The sequence below is a fragment of the Miniopterus natalensis genome, chromosome 6, assembly GCF_054644295.1.
Source record: "Miniopterus natalensis isolate mMinNat1 chromosome 6, mMinNat1.hap1, whole genome shotgun sequence".
Taxonomy (NCBI): Eukaryota; Metazoa; Chordata; class Mammalia; order Chiroptera; family Miniopteridae; genus Miniopterus; species Miniopterus natalensis.
The window spans coordinates 42,102,783-42,121,444 of NC_142086.1; the positions used below are offsets into that span (position 1 = coordinate 42,102,783).

At 48.5% G+C, this 18,662-nt stretch overlaps 1 protein-coding gene across 2 annotated transcripts in view; it reads left to right on the top strand.

Moving 5' to 3' along the window:
- The first annotated feature begins 8,991 nt into the window (after positions 1–8,991).
- ARHGAP31 (Rho GTPase activating protein 31) overlaps positions 8,992–18,662 on the top strand; it is a 91,618-nt gene continuing 81,947 nt past the window's right edge. For both annotated transcript variants that reach the window (XM_016199891.2, XM_087818175.1), the window contains exon 1: positions 8,992–9,239. In XM_016199891.2, coding sequence (XP_016055377.2) covers positions 9,140–9,239 — 100 coding nt within the window. In that variant the 5' untranslated portion in view covers positions 8,992–9,139. The remainder of the gene's footprint in view (positions 9,240–18,662) is intronic.

The following is an 18,662-nucleotide window of genomic DNA, read 5'->3' on the forward strand; positions in this document are numbered from 1 at the left end:
ATATATTATCCAACTTAAAAATATTCACAAATTTTAGGGGTATAATTATATATTAAGGGGCACATATCTACAACCTATTATAACTCTTGTTCTCAAACTAATTTCTGCATACTGAGTTTTTAAGATAAGAATAAAAATAGGTCTCAGGGAAACCAGAGATGTAAGAAAAGTGTGAACCCCAATCAGAACCGCTAGCCAAATAGCCCACCAAAGGCAATGTAACTTCCCTGTTAAAAAACTGTTTTGCAAGAGGCAATCTTAGCCTGGCTGGCGTGGCTCAGTAGTTGAGCATTGACCTATGATCCAGGAGATCGTGGTTTGATTCCAGGTTAGGGCACATGCCTGGGTTTTGGGCTTGATCTCCAACGGGGAGTGTGCAGGAGGCAGCCGATCAATGACTCTCTCATCATTGATGTTTCTATCTCTCCCTCTCCCGTCCTCTCTCTGAAATCAATTTTTTTTTTTTTTTTTTTTTTTGGAAAAAGAGGCAACCTTACCCTTTCTGAAAAGTTTCCTAAGTTCTAAGCACTTAAATATAAAGTAAATCATTCCAAACCAAGTCAGAACTAGGAATGATATAAATAAATAAATGAAAATAAAATAAGCTTAAAGTCTTATAAATGTGTTTTATATAGAACAAGGGACCAGGATGGGGAAATGGGTAAAAGACCCCCCAAAATTGAATAATGATGGAGGAAACAAAAGCATTGGTCAGTGAGAAAATTAAAATCATTCTCTTTTATGTACTGAGCTGGGATCTAGGTTCAGGTAAAGTGTAACACAGTGAAATGCTTGACCTTTCTGACTCTATCTTAAATCTAGCCTTCATTTCTCCAGTGGCCTTCAGGCCAGTAACTCCTGCTATAGATATACTAATTACTAGAATTCTGCTTGAGGCTTGAGATTTTGGCCAAGATTTATAGGCGCCTCAAGACTGGACTCAAATGAGGGGGGTTGGAGGGTGGGGACACAAAGAGATTTAGAGATTTCCTACTTTTGGGCTCTCCTATTGGTGCCTAGATGTCTACAGTTAGTTATCACACACCTCTTGCTCTGCCCATTCTCTCTTCCCTGGACATAAAAGAAGCCTGAATTCTGGTCTCTCTTAAGATGGATTTGAGGAAGCTCTAAGTTCCCCCCAATTTTCTCCAGTTTGCACCTTCTCTGTCAATAAACTTTTCCTTACCCCAAAATGACCTTTTGAATATTGGCTTCTTTTGAAATGTTGGGTACACAAAACTTGAATTGGTAACAGAAGTGCGGGGCATTTTCCCTATCTTATTTAATCTTCACAACAACCCTACAAAGTAGGTATTTGCACTTTGATTTTACCAGGGTAAGTGAGGCTCAGAGAGGCTAAGTAATTTCTCCAACTAAGTCCATGGGGCAAGTAAATGGTAGAAGCAAACATTGAACCCAGGTCACCCTAATTCCAGTGTGTCCAAAGCTGGTGAGGGGTCTGTGGGGATATGAAGCTTTTCCATCTCAGGGCAGACTGAGTAGGAACAGCAGGCATGTTGAGGAAGGCTGGAGTGGGCGGAGAGGAGAGTGCGGAGGTAGATTACGGGGCATCAAGGCCTAACAACAACTGTGTATTGGGAAAACAATTTTGTTCAAGAGGGCTATTTATAGGGATGTTTTTCCTCAGTACTTCCCTCATCTCCTCCCTTTTGTGTTAAAAGGCGCCTGGCAGATTGGTAAAGGGTTACAGGCAATGCACAGGAAACCCTGGAACACAATGAACGGGGCGGGGACAGATCCCCACCCACCCAAGAAAGTCACTTGCTGCAGCATTCGGAGACCACGGGGCAGACAGCTGGAGCTCAGAACTGCCTCTCTGCTTCTTTTTAAAAAGGCAACATGCCCAAAGGGGTGATGAATAGAGTAAAGGCGGGAAGCAGAGGAGTAAGGAGCAGTGAAACAGAATAAACAAAACAACAAGATAATGGAAGTCAGTCAGCATCCAAGTCATCCCCTATCTGGAGGACTCCCGAATTCTATGAGGAATTCCAGTTTTTCTCCCCAAAGTCTCTGTTCAGCTTGGCAACACCAAAGACAGAGCAGGGAGTAAGAGGAGTGATACTAAGCCCAGCTGCTGAGAGTGCCCCAGGACCTGCTTCTAGGTCCTCAGGGCAGACTCAGCCAGGCCTCTGGGGACTGCCACCTACAGGAACAGCCCTGGCATCCTTCCCCAGAGCCACTGAATAGAGGCCTCCAGACAATGGATCCAAGTTCAGACTTGAAGGCTTGGGCAGATTTGGATGTCAGTACAATAATGATTCAGAGGGCACTTGGCTCTCCCTCTGGCCTTGTGAAGTGTCTTCTCCGCATGTGACTCTAGGAAGGAAGCTCCCCGCTGCTATTTGGCAGCATCCAGGGCCCGAGGTGGATTGGGACAAGGGGGTCTTGTGCTGCCTGGTTCCTGTGCCGTTTCTGAAACACTGAAGACTCATTTAATGCTACCCTGTGCTATATGGGTCAAATGTCATCACATTTTTTAAAACGCTCTGCGGAACACAAACCATCTCCAAACCTCTTGTTTTTAAACAACATTCGGTGCAAAGGAATTAGAGTAAAACTAAAATATAAGCGAAGAGAGTGTATTTGTCAAATAATTTCAAACACTGTGGGGAGGTGTTTTATCAAATCTCTAATCCCAACCTCTCAACTTCTCTCCAGTTCTGCATTTTACACCATCAAAGGGCATTTCCTCCTAAAAGCTCTGATACAGCCCTTGAAGTATAGAAAAGTATGTTTTACCTTTAAAAAATAGTGTTTACCCTTCCCAGCCCCAATCTTATAAACTCGGAGTGAACTTGGACTCTACTGTCTCTATATTAGTATTTAAATGAAAGTCTGAGTTAGCAGGAAGGGGCACTGATCAATGCCATTTCTTTTAAAAAGTTACTAAGACTTCGTGTTTTGTAACCAAGTCTTTTTCTTTCTTCCTACTCCTTCGCCTTCTGCCCTTTCTACTCCCAAATGCCCAGTTGATGTTGAAGCAACCGGGCCACATTCTCAGCTGGGGATATGAGGCTATAAATTCGTGTTTCCCAATGTTCCTTCCCCTCCCCTGAGTAATGCAGTTTTGCAACCCAAGGAACTGAACAGAAACTAAAATACACACCGCTTAAGAGAGAGAGAGAGACAGAAAAAGAGAGAATGTAATTTATAATAATAACTATGTCTGTTCTTCAATTTTTACGCTGGCAGTGAGACCCTCTAAGGCCCCCCTCCTCCTCCTGCATTCCTATCACGGCACCTGCTTGCTCTCAGATGCATATTTGGGAGCAAAACTGGCTTTCATGGTTGCAGAGGTGGTGGAGCAATGAAGGGTCCGCTGGCACGTTTCGGGATGCCCCGCCAGCAGGCTGACCATTTTCCCGGCTTCTAGGACTGGGAGGCTGATTCTGGTTCTCGTTCCTTCTCTCCCATCAAGTTCACCTCTTCTCTACTCTGTTCTGTTTGATTAGAGGTTGGTAATGTGAACCTCTCCCAACCCCACCAAGAACGCTTATTCAACCTCATTTAGACACTTAGAGGCAACAATTTGCAGCATAACCTAAATCTGGGAAATGTGATAATGGAGTGTGCGACGAGCGACTTTCTAGAAGCCCTTTCACGCAAGCCATTCTCATTCCCTATTGGCTTCAGACCCTCATGGTGCTGGTGCTGGGTTGGGGGGACAGGGGCACAAGGCCTCGTTCATAGAGGAGTCTCACCCAGTATATTAGTCTGCTAGAGCTGCCATAACAAAATACCATAGACAGGGTGGCTGAAACAATAGAACTTTATTTTCTCACAGTTTTGGAGGCTGGAAGTCCAAGATCCAGGTGTCGGGAGGTTTGGTTGCTCCTGAGGCTTCTCTCCTGGCCTGGATGGTGGCCACCTTCTTGCTGTGTCTTGCCAGGGTCTTTTCTCTGTGGGACACATCCCTGGTGTTCCTCAGTGTCCTAATCTCCTCACCTGGGCACCAGATTGGATTAGGGCCCATTCTAATAGCCTCATTTTAACTCAGTCGCCTCTTTAAGGGTCTTATCTCAAAATACAGTCAGATTCTGAGGTACTGGGGGTTAGGGCTTCAACATATGAATGGGGAGGCAGAATTCATCCCATAACACCCAACAATCAGTGACAAACTAGCATCTTTAAACTGGAAGAAGGGGGAGAGGAAAGGGGGAGAGAAAATGTGCCCAGCAGGGAGATGAGCTAAATTCAGAACAGATTAATCACAGTCCATGGACAAGGAACTATATGCATATTTAATTAGGCACTAGAAGAGGAGACTACTCTAAAATTTCTGATTACTAACCTTATGGACAAACTGGGTAAAAGAAAAGGCTAGATCACAGGTGACATTAAAATCTCCCAATACTCACTCTGTTTTCTGTATCTATTTATTTAGTGCAGAGAAGATTGCGACCATCCTCTGTGAGTGAAGGAAGCAGAGGACACACTACGATAGGCCTTAAACAGCTGCAGGTAGGATAAATCACAGGCAATGACAGAACTCATTTGCATGAGCTCCACGTGAGAGAAGTGCTTTTTAAACCATGATAATCTGACAGACCAGGCATGGCTCAGAGGCTGAACATGGATCCAGGAGATCACGGTTCGATACCTGGTAAGGGCAGGTGCCCGGATTGTGGGCTCAATCCCCAGTGGGGAGCATGCAGGAGGCAGCCGATCAATGACTCTCTCATCATTGATGTTTCTGTCTCTCTCTCCTTCCCCCTTCCTCTCTCTGAAATCAATAAAAACACATTTTTTGAAAAGAAAAGAGAAAGGTTTGTTCAGTGGGCCCAGGCATAATGGGTGCCTTGCCCAGTGCTCAGTGTTACCTCAACCCTGAACCCTAAATAACTTGAATCCAACTGATCGTGAAGCAGGGACCTAAAGGTCTCAGGCTGTTCCGGATTGAAAATTCCATGGCTGTCCTTTTGGGGACTCCTCAATAAAGCATAGAAGAATCTTGGGGCTGCGTCCAGGTTACTAGACTGCCCTGTTTTGTGACAACCTCCATCTGCTGGGTTTTTATGGCGATTAAGGGGATCTGGTACATAGCTAATGCTATACTGGGAAATGTTTTGAGAATTTCTTGTAAATGATTGTTTCCATACTTAACTGGTGAAAGACCAGTTTATTTACTGTGAGAAAGACCATTATTTAGTAAAAATTGTATGTAATTAAAAATTAATTCATATTTGAATAAAGTCTGTTGATTAGTTAATATTACTGTGGCAATATGAATTACCTAATTTTGATAATTGTAGTCTTGTTATTTATGATAATAATATTTGGGAATGCTGAGTGAAGGGTATATGAGAATTCTTAGAGTATTTTTTGCAAAATTTTTATAAGCTAAAATTACTTCAAAATAAAAAGTTAAAAGAATGCTTTTAAAGATTTTAAAAGGTAATTCACGAGGCTTGACAATTTATCCATAATTTGTGCCTTGGGGGCCTGGACCCAGAAAAAAGTACCCCTTCAGCCTCTCTCTTTTGCTGCCATAGTAATAAAATTCACTGTCAGTCAGATAAAATAACAAATATGAAAGCTTTTGCTACAGTAAACTCCTAAACAAATGTTAATGGTAATAATTATAGTCTCATGTGGAGATGTTTTTCTATAAATAAAGGGAGAAACAAGCCATTATCCTAAATACGCTACCAATGTTCTCCAAGTGGCTTACAAAATGCTTAGAAATTGCTATGCTGGCAGCAGGGAATCATCAAGAGTTTTGAGCAAAACAGGCACATAACAGCAGCAATACTGCAGGAAGCTTCCTCAGGCCTCTGGTACACAGGGTGGGTAAAGTAGGAAGAGACCAGACTCAGCGAACCCCATTAGGAGCTATTCTGACAACCGAGGAGTAAACAATCTCTCAGACTGGGCCTTGAAAGGAAGAAATCCAGAGAAGCAGCATTTTGAAGGACATGGATCTGGGAAGGACTAGCCTGGAGGTGGGGGCGGAAAGAGAGAAATGAGTCAGTGGTTACTTGAAGATGTCTCACCAAGATTGGGGTAATGTGGTGATGTCACCGAGAGACAGATGGAAAATGGAAGGAAGGAGACATCATACACAGAGACTGGGCTTAAAACTCAAGTGGCTCCCGAGGCCAGGCAGGTGCAACAGGGGGCTGAGAGACTGGAAGACTCATCTCTCTGAGGAGGGTGCCTCCAAGGTGCTGACACGGCTTGGCATCAGCTGTCCTTGCCATGTGGGAATGCCCTTCCGGTGTTACCAGGTCTTGCATTTTTGCAAGAGAATCCAGAAATCCAGCTCTTCTTTGTGGAACCTCTTAACTCTTTAATGTTGGCAATTAATTTTTTTAAAAATTTAAAGCATGACGTGTGCCAAACCAAGCACGTCTGTGGGCCAGATTCTGCAGGCAGGCATCAACCGTGACCTCTGACAAAGATGTAAGGTCAAGGGTCGACGTTCATAAGCTCTCTTGGTGATACGCAGGGAGATAAGTGACTGTAAAGGTATCCAGTAACTAAAATACTACACACAAGGCTTTTTCCAGGAATCTGAGCTGTATGAATGTCCCTACCCTTCAAGTCTATATATGGATTTGACTTTATACAGGAAGTTTCATCGAAACCACAGATGGTTAAATCACAAGAATCTGAGTGCTTGCTGTGTGCTGAGTACACAGAAGTCAAGGAATTTCAAATCTAACCGGGGAAGAAAACAACATGAAAACTTGAGACAACTTACGAAACAACCTGGGAGACTGTGTTCTCCACGTGGTGCTACAATATCAGTCACCTTAAATCTTGGATCCCCCCCCTGCCCCCATCATACCGTCTCCGGGCGGCCAGAAAGGCCGAAAGCCAAGCAGTAGTGCCTGTGTGTGAGTGTGTGCCTGTGTGTGAGTGAGTGTGAGTGTGTGTCTGTGTGAGTGTGTGCCTGTGTGTGAGTGTGTGTGTCTGTGTGAGTGTGTGTGTGTCTGTGTGAGTGTGTGCCTGTGAGTGTGAGCCTGTGTGTGAGTGAGTGTGAGTGTGTGTGTCTGAGTGTGTGAGTGTGTGTGTCTGTGTGTGTGTGTCTGTGTGAGTGTGTGCCTGTGTGTGTGTCTGTGTGTGTGCCTGTGTGTGAGTGTGTGAGTGTGTGTCTGTGTGTGTGAGTGAGTGTGTCTTTGTGAGTGTGTAAGTGAGTGTGTGAGTGTGTGCCTGTGTGTGAGTGTGTGTCTGTGTGAGTGTGTGCCTGTGTGTGAGTGAGTGTGTGTGTGTGTCTGTGTGAGTGAGTGTGAGTGTGTGTCTGTGTGAGTGTGTGTGTGTGTCTGTGTGAGTGTGTGAGGTGTGTGTGAGTGAGGAGCTGTGTGTGAGTGAGGAGCTGTGTGTGTGTGAGGAGCTGTGTGTGTGTGTGAGGAGGTGTGTGTGTGTGTGTGAGGAGGTGTGTGTGTGTGAGGAGGTGTGTGTGTGTGTGTGAGGAGCTGTGTGCGTGTGTGTGTGAGGAGGTGTGTGTGTGTGTGTGTGAGGAGCTGTGTGCGTGTGTGTGAGGAGGTGTGTGTGTGTGTGTGAGTGAGTGTGTGAGGAGCTGTGTGCGTGTGTGTGTGAGGAGGTGTGTGTGTGTGTGTGAGTGTGTGAGGAGCTGTGCGCGTGTGTGTGTGTGTGTGAGTGAGTGTGTGAGGAGCTGTGTGCGTGTGTGTGTGAGTGAGTGTGTGAGGAGCTGTGTGCGTGTGTGTGTGTGAGTGTGTGAGGAGCTGTGCGCGCGTGTGTGTGTGTGTGTGAGTGAGTGTGTGAGGAGCTGTGCGCGTGTGTGTGTGTGTGTGAGTGAGTGTGTGAGGAGCTGTGTGCGTGTGTGCGTGTGTGTGTGTGTGAGTGAGTGTGTGAGGAGCTGTGTGCGTGTGTGTGTGTGTGTGTGAGTGAGTGTGTGAGGAGCTGTGTGCGTGTGTGTGTGTGTGTGTGAGTGAGTGTGTGAGGAGCTGTGTGCGTGTGTGTGTGTGTGTGTGTGTGTGAGTGAGTGTGTGAGGAGCTGTGCGCGTGTGCGCGCGCTTGAGTCTGTGACCCGATTTCTAATTTCCTGGGCAGCGGTCACCACGCCACAGCCGCTACCCCCGCCACGGGGCCGGGGCGCTGGCCGGGGTGGGGGTACCGGGCGCCCGGAGGGGAGTGAGAGTGGCCCGGGCAACGGCGCCCCGTCCAGCTCCTCGGCTGTGTCTGCCGTGGCTCCCTGAGGGTTTGTGCAGAAGGCGGCGCCGAGGCAGGGGTGTCCGAGAGATGCGGCCAGGGCGGGTACACAGGCAGGGCTTCCTCCAGTCCCACCTCGCCCCCTCCGTCCAGATGCCCGCGCCTCCCCCGCCTCTGCCCAGCGCCGCGGGGGCCTCCGGGGGCCGCGGCGGGGCGGCGGGTCCCCCTCGGAGCGCGGCGGTCCCCCCAGCCGCCCGGCCGCCTCGGGAGTCGCGGCGCAGCCCCGCGAGCGGCGCGTCCTCTCCCCCGCCGCGCGCTCCCCAACCCACCCACCTACTTCCTCCGCGCGGCGCTCGCACGGGCACGGAGCTGCCAAAAATTTCCACCCTCCGCCCCCCTCCCTCGCTAACTTCCTTCCAGCGTTTCCTGAGCTGGATGATCCTAGGATTTGTAAGACAGGAAAAGAAGGAAGGCGCGAGGGCGGGCGAGAGAGACAGGATGCTCGCCTCCCGTCCTACCGCAGCCGTCTGAGGGCGAGGCAGCGGGCGCCGCGCACGGGACCCGCAGCCCGCGCCGTCTGCTCGGCCCCCGTGCCCCCCGCGCCCCCCGCGCTCGGGTCCGGCCCGGGGCGTCCGGAAAGGCGGAAAGCCGAGCTCGCCCTTCCTCCCCGCCGGAGGAAAACGCCCGAAGACACCGCGGGAGCCTGTGAAAGTCCCGGGGACTCCGAGCGAGGAAGTGACACTCCCAGAGCGCGCCGGCCCGCAGCCGCCAGCTCCGCACGGCCTCCGGCACCGCGGCCCTGGAGGAGCGCGCCCCGGACTGCAGGCTCCGCGCCGCGCCGCGGGGTCCGTGCGCGCTGCCCCGGGCCCGCGCTCCCCCGGACGCCCATGCGGCGCCCCCGAGCCGCGCTGCAGCCGCGGATCTAACCCCGGAGACCACCTTCGGCGCGCTGCCAGGCAGAGGGGAGGGGGGCACGGAGGGGCAACCTCTTTGGGACTAACTCATGAAGAACAAGGGTGCCAAGCAGAAGCTGAAACGAAAGGGAGCCACCAGTGCCTTTGGCTGTGACCTGACCGAGTATCTGGAAAGCTCAGGACAAGATGGTAATGTGCCTTCGCCTCTTTCCCGTCTTCTTTTTGTTTGAGGGAGAGATGGACTCTCCTGGGGGGTGTGAGATTCAGTTCACAAGTTAATGTATTCCAGGCCTGTGTGCTCACTTCACTTTTTTTTTTTTTTAAAGAACAATATGATTCTTAAGGTGCCAGCGCTGCCACCCCCGACGGGCAGAGGTGGTGTCAGTCCTTCCGTTTGTCTCGCACAAGCCGTTAATGGGCGGTGCTGCTCCCGTTTAACTGGGTGCTTTTGGGGTGGGGGTGGGAGCTGGGGCGGTCTTGATCGCAAACTTTGGCTGTCAGAGAGGAGGAATGCGGGCTGGGTGTGTGGGACGGTGATCAGTGGGCTTCTCTGAGTGCACAGTTATGACCACCTTGGGTGTCCCTCCCGGGCTCTCCAATTTCATCGCTCACATCTTTTTTTATTAATGTGCTAGAAGGCAGGGGGTGCGGTGGATCCTGGCTGGGGGAGTGGTTGCACAAACATTTTCTGAATTTCTGAACTGATGCCAAATGTATAGTACCTCCCTCCCTCCCTTTCCCAGCCCCCCAGACCCTTTACCTCCTCTTGGCTTTCAGATCAGCATTTGGTTTGTCAGACAAGGAGGGTGTGGTAAAAAAGGTCAGAGGGCCTCAATTTTAGAATAGTTTAGGGCATGTTAAAGAAAAGCAGAGGGTCTCTGTTTTCAAGGTCAGATTGGGGGGCAAAAATAGAGGGTTATCTTGCAGAGTAGAGACAATTTAAACATTTGGTGGGGGAGGGGGAAAGAAAACAGTCTAAAACACAATAACAGCATTTGAGGTTAGAAGTTTTTAATCATAGGAAAGTTGGGGAAATTGAGCATTAAATGACTCCTTTTGTAAGGCTGACTGGCCCTGCATTTACCCGTGACAAAAAGGCCTTGTCTTCAGAAACTTCAGTGAGAGAGAAAATCGTCCACTACATGGGCTGTGTGTTTATCCACAGATACAACAAAAGTGGTAACTGAAGGGCTGCTTAACTGTGTGGAATAATTTTGCCTCCAGGAAAATAATCTCAAAAAACGATGTGATTAGCTCATATCAAATGTGCATCTCAAAAACAGTGCAAGGCTTTTGTTTCAGTTCCGTTTTCTTAGAGCCCGAGCACCACCTAGTAATTTGTAGTGATGTGATATTCCTGCGGTATTCTCGGCATTCTCGAGTTCAGAGCCTGCTTGTGTCACTGGGACAGATGGCTTAGTATTTTAGAGCTGGAGGGGGGACCATGGGTTTCAAAACTTCCTCTTTTGAAAGTGAGATGTAACTGAGTCAGTTCGTTTCATCCTTTCCAACAATCTGGAGAGGTGCATTGGACATCAAGCAGCTTGGACTGAGGTTTTTTTGAAGGTGTGAGAGTTCAAGTATACATCTTAACCACTACCCTCAGAAATTCAGGTTGAATGTTCCCTCCACCTGATTTTGCCGGGGGCTTCAGGATACTGTCCAGGTACTCTGTCTGTGCTCCCAAGATGCCACCTTCCACAACATGGGTGGTATTTTGGGCACCTCCCTCCAAACTGTGAGAGTTGCAAGGGGATACTTGGCAGTCTTGCCCCCAGGGACCCCAGGGTTCTGTGAAGATGCCTCAAAGGCAGCTTTTCTTTCACTTGTTTTATATTCTGGAGTTCCATATATGTTTCATTTGGGGAAAAGGAAGAGCTTACTGCTTAAAGAAAAAGAAAAATTGAAAACCAGTCCCCAGTGTTCCCTGCCCTGGGGAAGGCGGGGGGCGGGGAGAGAAAACCCAGAGAGGTAAACTGACCTGCCTAAGGTCACATAGTTAATCATGAAGGATGCAGAAGGCCCTGGCCTATCAGGCTCCTCTCCTCTCCCTGGCTTCCATGTCTAAGCTAACATTCTCCTCTAATGATTTTCCCCTCTCCCTAAATTGAAAACAGACAGCCATGCCACGGGATCAGCAAGCTTTTAAGACTGACTGACATACCTGAATAGAGAGCAGCTTTGAAATGAAAGGCAACTAACCTACTTCATGATCTACGCATCATTACTGCACCACATGGGAATTAGGCACACATAATAAATTACTTATGCAAATAAAAGTAATTAGGATTTCTTTCTTTCCCACATCTAAAACTAGTTAGGTACTTGTCTCGTATTTTTGTTACAGTGTAGCATCAAAGTCAATGCTAATGTTTTATCTAAAGCAATGTATCCTGCTTATGTATTTTCTGAAACATGTATTGGTTGACAAACAATTAAATCCAAGGCCTGGACTCTGCCTCCAGGGAGGAAAAGCTGACCTGGGCACTGCCCCTTTGCCCACGACCTTGGAAGTTCAGCCCAGAATCCTGAGGATGACAAGTCCCCATGGGAACCAGGGGCCCAAAGGCTGGGGAAGACCTCAGAAAACTGACGTCATGGTTACTTAACCTTGGAGGGCAAGGGTACAGTGATGGACCTGGGTAGACACAGAGAAAAATGGATTCAGGTCTGGGTGTACAAGGCAGAAGGGAAGAATGGAAATGGAGGGAAACCAAGGGAGCGCCTGTGCTTGGACAGGAGGGAAAGCCCAGAGTTGGGACAGAGAACAAAGCTGGTGACAGCTAGCTGGGCTCAGGCCGTCTGAACATGGGGAAGCTGCACCCTTGAGGCTGAGCAGAGAGGATGAATGTCAACTACTTCCGTAATTTGCTGTTGGCTCAGCCCTGCTCCCTCCAGTTGGACAAATGTGACAGGGCAGGGTGTGTGGGTGACAAATAGGTGTTCGGCTTACAGCGGATGTTGCTCAGGGCCAGTTGTCATCCTTAATCTTTAGGAAGCTGATGAAAAACAGAAACCCTTTTCCTTAGAAAAACACACACACTCGAACTGTGTATACAGTTTCTGTGGGCATTCACATAGATGCCAAGTTCAGACCCTGCGGCTGATCGTCCGTAGCTGCACACAGGCCCAGTGTGAAGGACAGTGTCCCCCTTTTGCTTATTTAACCGCTTTTCTCCAGCCTGGTGAGAACACCCGAGAATGGCATGAAGTTGCTGCTGGCCAACTTGGCAGGAGCTTCCTTCACTTCCCCTCCAGCACAGTGACTGCTGCCCCAACTGCCAGCGCTCCCCTGGGAACCAGATAACTTTCTCTTCCTGTCTGGGATAGAGGGAGAAGATCACCCCTTCCTCACCGCTAATGCTGAAAGGAGTAGTTTTCCTTTTCATCTTCTTGACCATTGTATACGAAGGCCCTTGCTCACAGCTATGTAATGAAACCCACATCATTTTGTCTCCTGTGGTTGGGAGGCTGTGGGTGAAGTCCTGTGAGGCCACAAGCATCTCCTACCTCTGCCCTCGGACCCCAGTGCGCCGGGTCCTCCCGCAGTGCAGTGCCCGGAGATGCCAGGCCCAGTGAGCACGCATTGTCAGGAAAGCTCTCCTGCCTCCATGCTGACCCCACTCGGAGGGCTGAGGACTTCCTCAGCCTTGCAAACAATCTGTGTCATTTTACTCACACCCTGGTACCAAGTGATATTGCTCTGGCCCAGCGGTTCACCACGGTGGTGGCACATTAGAATCATGTGGGAATCCTAAAAAAATGTCCCCCTCTCAGACCAATTAACTCAGAATCTCTTGGTGCCCAGGCACCGGTATGTTTTACAAGCTAGATATTCTGAAATGCAGGCAGAGTTAAGAACTGCTGCTTGCAGTGCGGGGGGTTTACAGACCATTTTTGAAATGCACCCTCTGAATGTTTGATAAGAACTGTGAGCCTTTTTACTCCTGAAGATGTTTTTCTAGTTGTTATCAGATTGAAAAAGGGAAAAAAAGAAAAAATATGTATTTGTTTTGAGGGATGACAAAAAGTTCATAACAAATACATAAATGCCCATTATAAGTATAATTTTAAGTTTGATGAACGATATCCCCTTTATTTCAGAGAGCAAGGATAAGGCAATGGGCACTTTGAGATGTAGATGTTCCTGAGGTTAACTCATTCTCTCACCTGGTTTATTCATTCATTTAAGGAATATGTACTAAGGCACCGTGCTAGGTACTGTGAGACAGAAAGAAACGTGCACCCCAGACGCAAATTTACAGCCTAAGGGATAGGAACAAACTTTCAGAGGCCAATTAAGCTTTGAAATTGGCTGTTGTGACTGAAGGAGAAAAATGTGAAAGCTTTTATCCACAATTAAACAGACGAGATACCCAAACATAAACAGTAGCAAAGTCTTAGCAAGGAAGGTAAATATTTTTCTGTTCAAGATAAGATTTAACAAATGCAGAACCAGGGCTGGGCATTCTCTCTGGCTTAGTTGTTTCCCTCCCAGAGTCTTGCTTGGCACATCATTATCACACCTTCCTGGCCAATGCTACATCTTTGAGTCCCAGCTGCTTTGGGGAACCTTCCCTGATCCTCCCAAGTCAGGTGCCCCCCACTAGGCGCTCCTGTGAGGAGTTCCAGAACCTCACTGCCTGGGATAGAATCCCAGCTGTGCCTGTCCCCAGCGGAGTGACCTTGGAGCAAATTAGTTACCCCCTCTGGGCCTCAGTTTCTCCATTTCTGAAATGGGGATAGGAAGTCTGATGTGACGATAAATGAGTTAATATGGGCAGAGCACTACGCAGAAGGCATGCATATAATAAGCTATGAAGGCAGCTTTTATTATCCTAACACCCTGGGCTTGCCGTAGCATAACCACTTACTAGCCCTGCCTGACTGAATAGGAAAGGAGTAAATGATACCGTCGGATGGGTTAATCAATCACCAAGAGGAAGCTGATTGGCTGCCCTTCTGAATGGAGAGGCCAGTTCCTGCAGGGCTTCCCCAGGGCCACTGGGAGTAGACGTTCAGTGTAAAATAGTGGAACAAAAAAATGTCAACCTGAAACTAAAGATCTGAGAAAGATATCCAGCCACTGCTGGACCCACAGAGATCTCAGCAAGAAGGCAAGGCCTAGGGGTGGAATTTGTGGAAACAGCACAGCAACCTTGTGGGCTTGAATTTAGAGGAGCATCCCCAAATCTGAGCTCCCAGGGTGAAGCCGGAAGAACCAGAAGAGGAGAATTAAGACTTTAAAGCCGAACTGTTACTTACTCTGTATAGTCTGGATATGACAAACAGCCCACACAGAGAACAGAAACAGCTACTTCCCCCGACCCACATCCCTCCCTCTTGCCCACTCTAGACCTCTGCCAAGAGCCCCTTGACCACAGGCACAGCCTCCCCCTTCCTCCACCTCTGCCCACCACCACTGGCAGCCACCCAAAAGCCTTCCCCTCAGGAGGCCCAGACGTTGGGGCTGCTAAGGAGCCCTACTCTCCTGTTGCGCCAGACCTGCCCTGGAGTCAAGGAGACTGTCTGCTGGAGCAGGAGAGAGCTGGAGGCCTGGCCTTCCGCTGGGGCAGAGGGACACATGTTGAGACTAGGAGGACATTCTCCCATAGACAGTGCTGTAAGTGGTGGCTAGGCTGCCCGGTGCCGCTAGAGCTGTAGTTTTTCATGCATTCTTTTTATTTTCCCCCCCTTTTCCATTCGACATCTTGGCAGAGGTCTGGAGAGTGGGAAACCTGCCCTGTGGGAGTGGAGAGGAGGGGAGAACACTTTCTGCATTTGAAAGCTGATTGACCAAGGAAGTTCTGAGGGACTTTCTGAGAACTGTTTGTCCCAGGGAATCACCTCGCTGCAGAAAGTTTCCTGGGACTTTGCAGCAGTGGGTGGGAGAAGGAGTCAGGGCCGAAAGATCCAGGACTCAGTTTGGGGATAAAAAGCGCCCCCCACCTGTTTTCCATTAGACATTGTAGCTAACTATTTTTGGAACAAGGTAGTGAAAGGCCCTCTGGTTGGCGCTACCTGGTGCTCATGCCCTCCAGATTGGCCAAGCTGAGCTGCCCAGCCAGCCCGGCCTCTGGGTCTCAGGACTCCACTTCCCTCTGTGTGGTGCCTTCTCACTGGTCCTGAGGCCTGGGAACATGGAGCTACTTGCTTTTTCTGTTTTGTTTTGTTTTGTACTTCGTTTTGGTTTTGACTCATTGCCTCCCATGTATTTAAAAGCCAATGTGGCATTTTCCCACTTATCCCCACCCTTCAGATTAATTTCCTTTTTGCTAATAGGTGCCTGTCCCACCCAATTTTCTGAGCTATTTCTCTCTAAGCCCCAACACAAATGCCACGCTTGAGTTTAACTGGTCTTGATATTCCTCCCTCGAAGAGCTGGCCTCAAGTCTTTACTGAGGTGGGGCCACAGCCTGATGGGACTTCAGGAGTCCACATAGCACCCTGTGTTCCTCATATCTCCCCCCAGGATGCAATTTTAGCTGAGGCTACAATAAAGGACTCCTGGGTGAAACACTTTGACTGCAGTTCAGAGGAGAATAGACACTGGTACTAGATGTTTTTTCTAAGAGTAACTTTTAATAGCGAAAGGTAAGAACCTTAGGCTGCTGGATGGCTCAAGCGACAGGGAAGAAGAGACCCAAAGCCGAAGGCTGAGTTCCAAATCAGACCTGCTTGGTATTTTTATTAGCAGAGTTACTCTCTGCATTGATGGCTAACTATGTGCCACTTTATACACAAAAGTAGTACCTTTGAACATTGTAAAATTGGGCTATTTGTCAGCAGTTTACAAAGGAGGAAACTGAGATGGAAAAGATTAAATCACTTGCCAAGATTGTAGAGATAGGAAAGGCAGGATTTGAATCCGCATCTGTCTGACTCCCAAGGCCATGGTCTCAGGCATGAGCACAGTCTCCCAGAATAGCATGCTTCATAATTAGGCATTTACAGTTCTGTAGAAGAAGAAAAATCCTGCAAAAATAGCTTTTCCTCCCTTTGTTTTGTTCATCCCTGAGCTTAAATCATTAATAGCAATAATCACAACTCATATTTGCGTAGCATTCTACCCTCTGCAAGGTGCTTTTCACGCACGCACACCTACTCTCAACCTAGGAGCTTTCAAGTCCTGCCAGGCCCCACCCTTTCCTCCCAGGCCCCTCCCTGCCTGCCCACTGTCGCCACAACCCTCTTTCCCGCTTGGAGCACCTGCTGCTTTAGAGTCAGAGGTGCCCGATTTGGTCTTCACTCTGCCCATTCTGTTTTCTAACTGGCTTTGCGTGTGCAAGTCGATGGTGAGCTCCGCTGAAGGCAGGCGGCATTCGGCAGCTCACACAGATTTGGTAGCTCACTGCGCCTCTCAGGGTGAGCCCCGTGGCCAGCAGCACGCAACAGTCGATTGATTGACCCTAATTCCTGCTCAGGAGGCCACTGTTCAATCCCTTCTAGGAAGCTGGAGCCCAGAGACACCGCTGATGTGCTGAAATGTCAGAAACCTGAGATTGTTTAAGGTTCCCCTCAAAGTCGCACAGCTACTCCCTGATAGAAACTGAGTTCGACTTTGCACAGGATGCCCCAGAAACACTCCTTTTCCTAGCGCTTCACCAATCACTCCTTGGTATGAGCCACATTTTTGGCTAGTCCCCAGAACCAGCTGAGTTTCTGTGATTGTGTCTCAGGCACCCTTTGTTCTAGTGCAAGCTGGGCTGATGCATACCAGGCCCTAGAACCACACCTGTGGCCTGCTGCTGGCCCAGGATGCCTTTGGGGACCCTCTCGCCACCAGCCCCAGAGAGAGGGGTGAATGCCACCGCCCAAAAGCAACATATACCAGCTCTTACTGTTACAGACACCAGAAAACAGTTTGACATATAAAGTAGGACCCTGGCAAACTATAAATAAATCTATAGCCTTCATGAAAGGCAGTTGAGCTAATGTGTGTAATTATGCATATTTCTTTTCCTAGCTCTTTTTATGTTTTATTCAGAAACCATCTTGTGTAGGCTTTCAATTCAATGGGACTCTAATGTGCTAGACACTGTTGTGTTACAAAGATGCTCTCAGCTTGCTCTCAGCCTGCTGGGCTCAGGGTTGTCAGATGGAAAAAGAACTGAAAGAAGAACAGGGAAGAATGAAATGAGGGTTCTGGCGGGTGTGCAAGCAGGGGATGTTGCCATGTGAGGCAGCGGGGGGGCGGGGGGGAACCAGCAGACAGAGTGGGCTGTTTGTAAGGGGGGGGGAATAAATAAAATGATAAACATCATCTGGCCATGAGGAATGACAGAGATATGGGAAGACAGGGTGGTTGGTTTCTGCAGACAGGAAACCACATGGTTTTGCCTGACACTTGTAATTGGTCACACCCTCATGCACAGGGGTGAGGGAAAGGGTGGAGATTTGACTTATAGTGGCCAGGGCTTGGTTAGGGGGACCCTGGTTGGGGTGACAAAAGCTGTCTTCAGTGGCAGAAGAGTGAACCTACCTTCAGGAAAAGGCAGAACAGCTGATCGTAAGAGTGGCAATTGGCTTACCTGTCTGTGCCCTGCACAGGGGCAGGAGAATTGGGGATTCTGTTAATAAGATAAACCTTTAAAAAATGATGTTACGGGTGACCCTAATTATGTTTCTTGATTAAATCTAGCTGTATGGCATGAATGTGAAACCTTGGCCTCTCCCCACTGTCTAAGGAAAGTTCTGTCTTGTACCCCATTTTATACATGTAGACCAACTCAGGGAGTAAGGTAACTTGCCTAATGTCATCCAGCCAAGAAATGGGAGAAGCAGGACTCCAGCAGTGTCTGTCTGACATTCAGTTTCCCTCCCGTGGCTTTGTCTCCTCTGGACGCAAGCCGCTGCAGCTCTGCTGGCAGTAAATCAGGGTCTGATAAGCACAGCTCTGCTTCACCATGCACTGCCAAGGTGATAAGTTCAGTAGGACTTAGTTAGACTTGATAAAACCTCTGGCAGGGGAGTTCCCATCCCATCCCCAGTTTTTCAAAGTAAAGCATTTAGGTTCCAAATGGCGGGATTCTAAACAGAGAGCGTGCCCTGTTGCCATAAGTAGGCCCTTCCACCACTTCTTTCCCATCTGTTTCCTGCATGCTGAGTATTATTGGGAAACAATGATGTCAACTCTTCCACATAAATCTACACCTCCCTGCTTACCCCTCCCATACAGTGCACATTTTTGTTCCTCTTTCTGGCTTTTGTCTTGCTGTTGTTCTGTTCTTTAAGGACTCATGCTCTTGGCGTCAATTGTTGGCTTTCTTTTTAATGAGCTTTAGCTATTTAAGCTGCATTGTGGCCTTCAAAGTGCACATGCTCTTTTGGGTCCATATTTGGAAAATCCTTTGTTGGCCTGGTGTTAATGGAGAGGGGCCATTTTGCTTTCAGAAAAAGCAAAGCGAGATGCAGGACTCTGAGTCAGGCTCAGAGCTGAGGACACAACCTGTTGGGGGCCCTAGGGGGCTGCTTTACAGCTATTTAGACCCTGGGCACAGATCCTGTAGCTGAAGGTCATGAAAATATACCCATCGAGCAATCTGGTTTCCCTCACCCCAAGCCTGACTTTCAAATGATACATGATTTTCTCAGTTCTTCTTTCTTTACTGT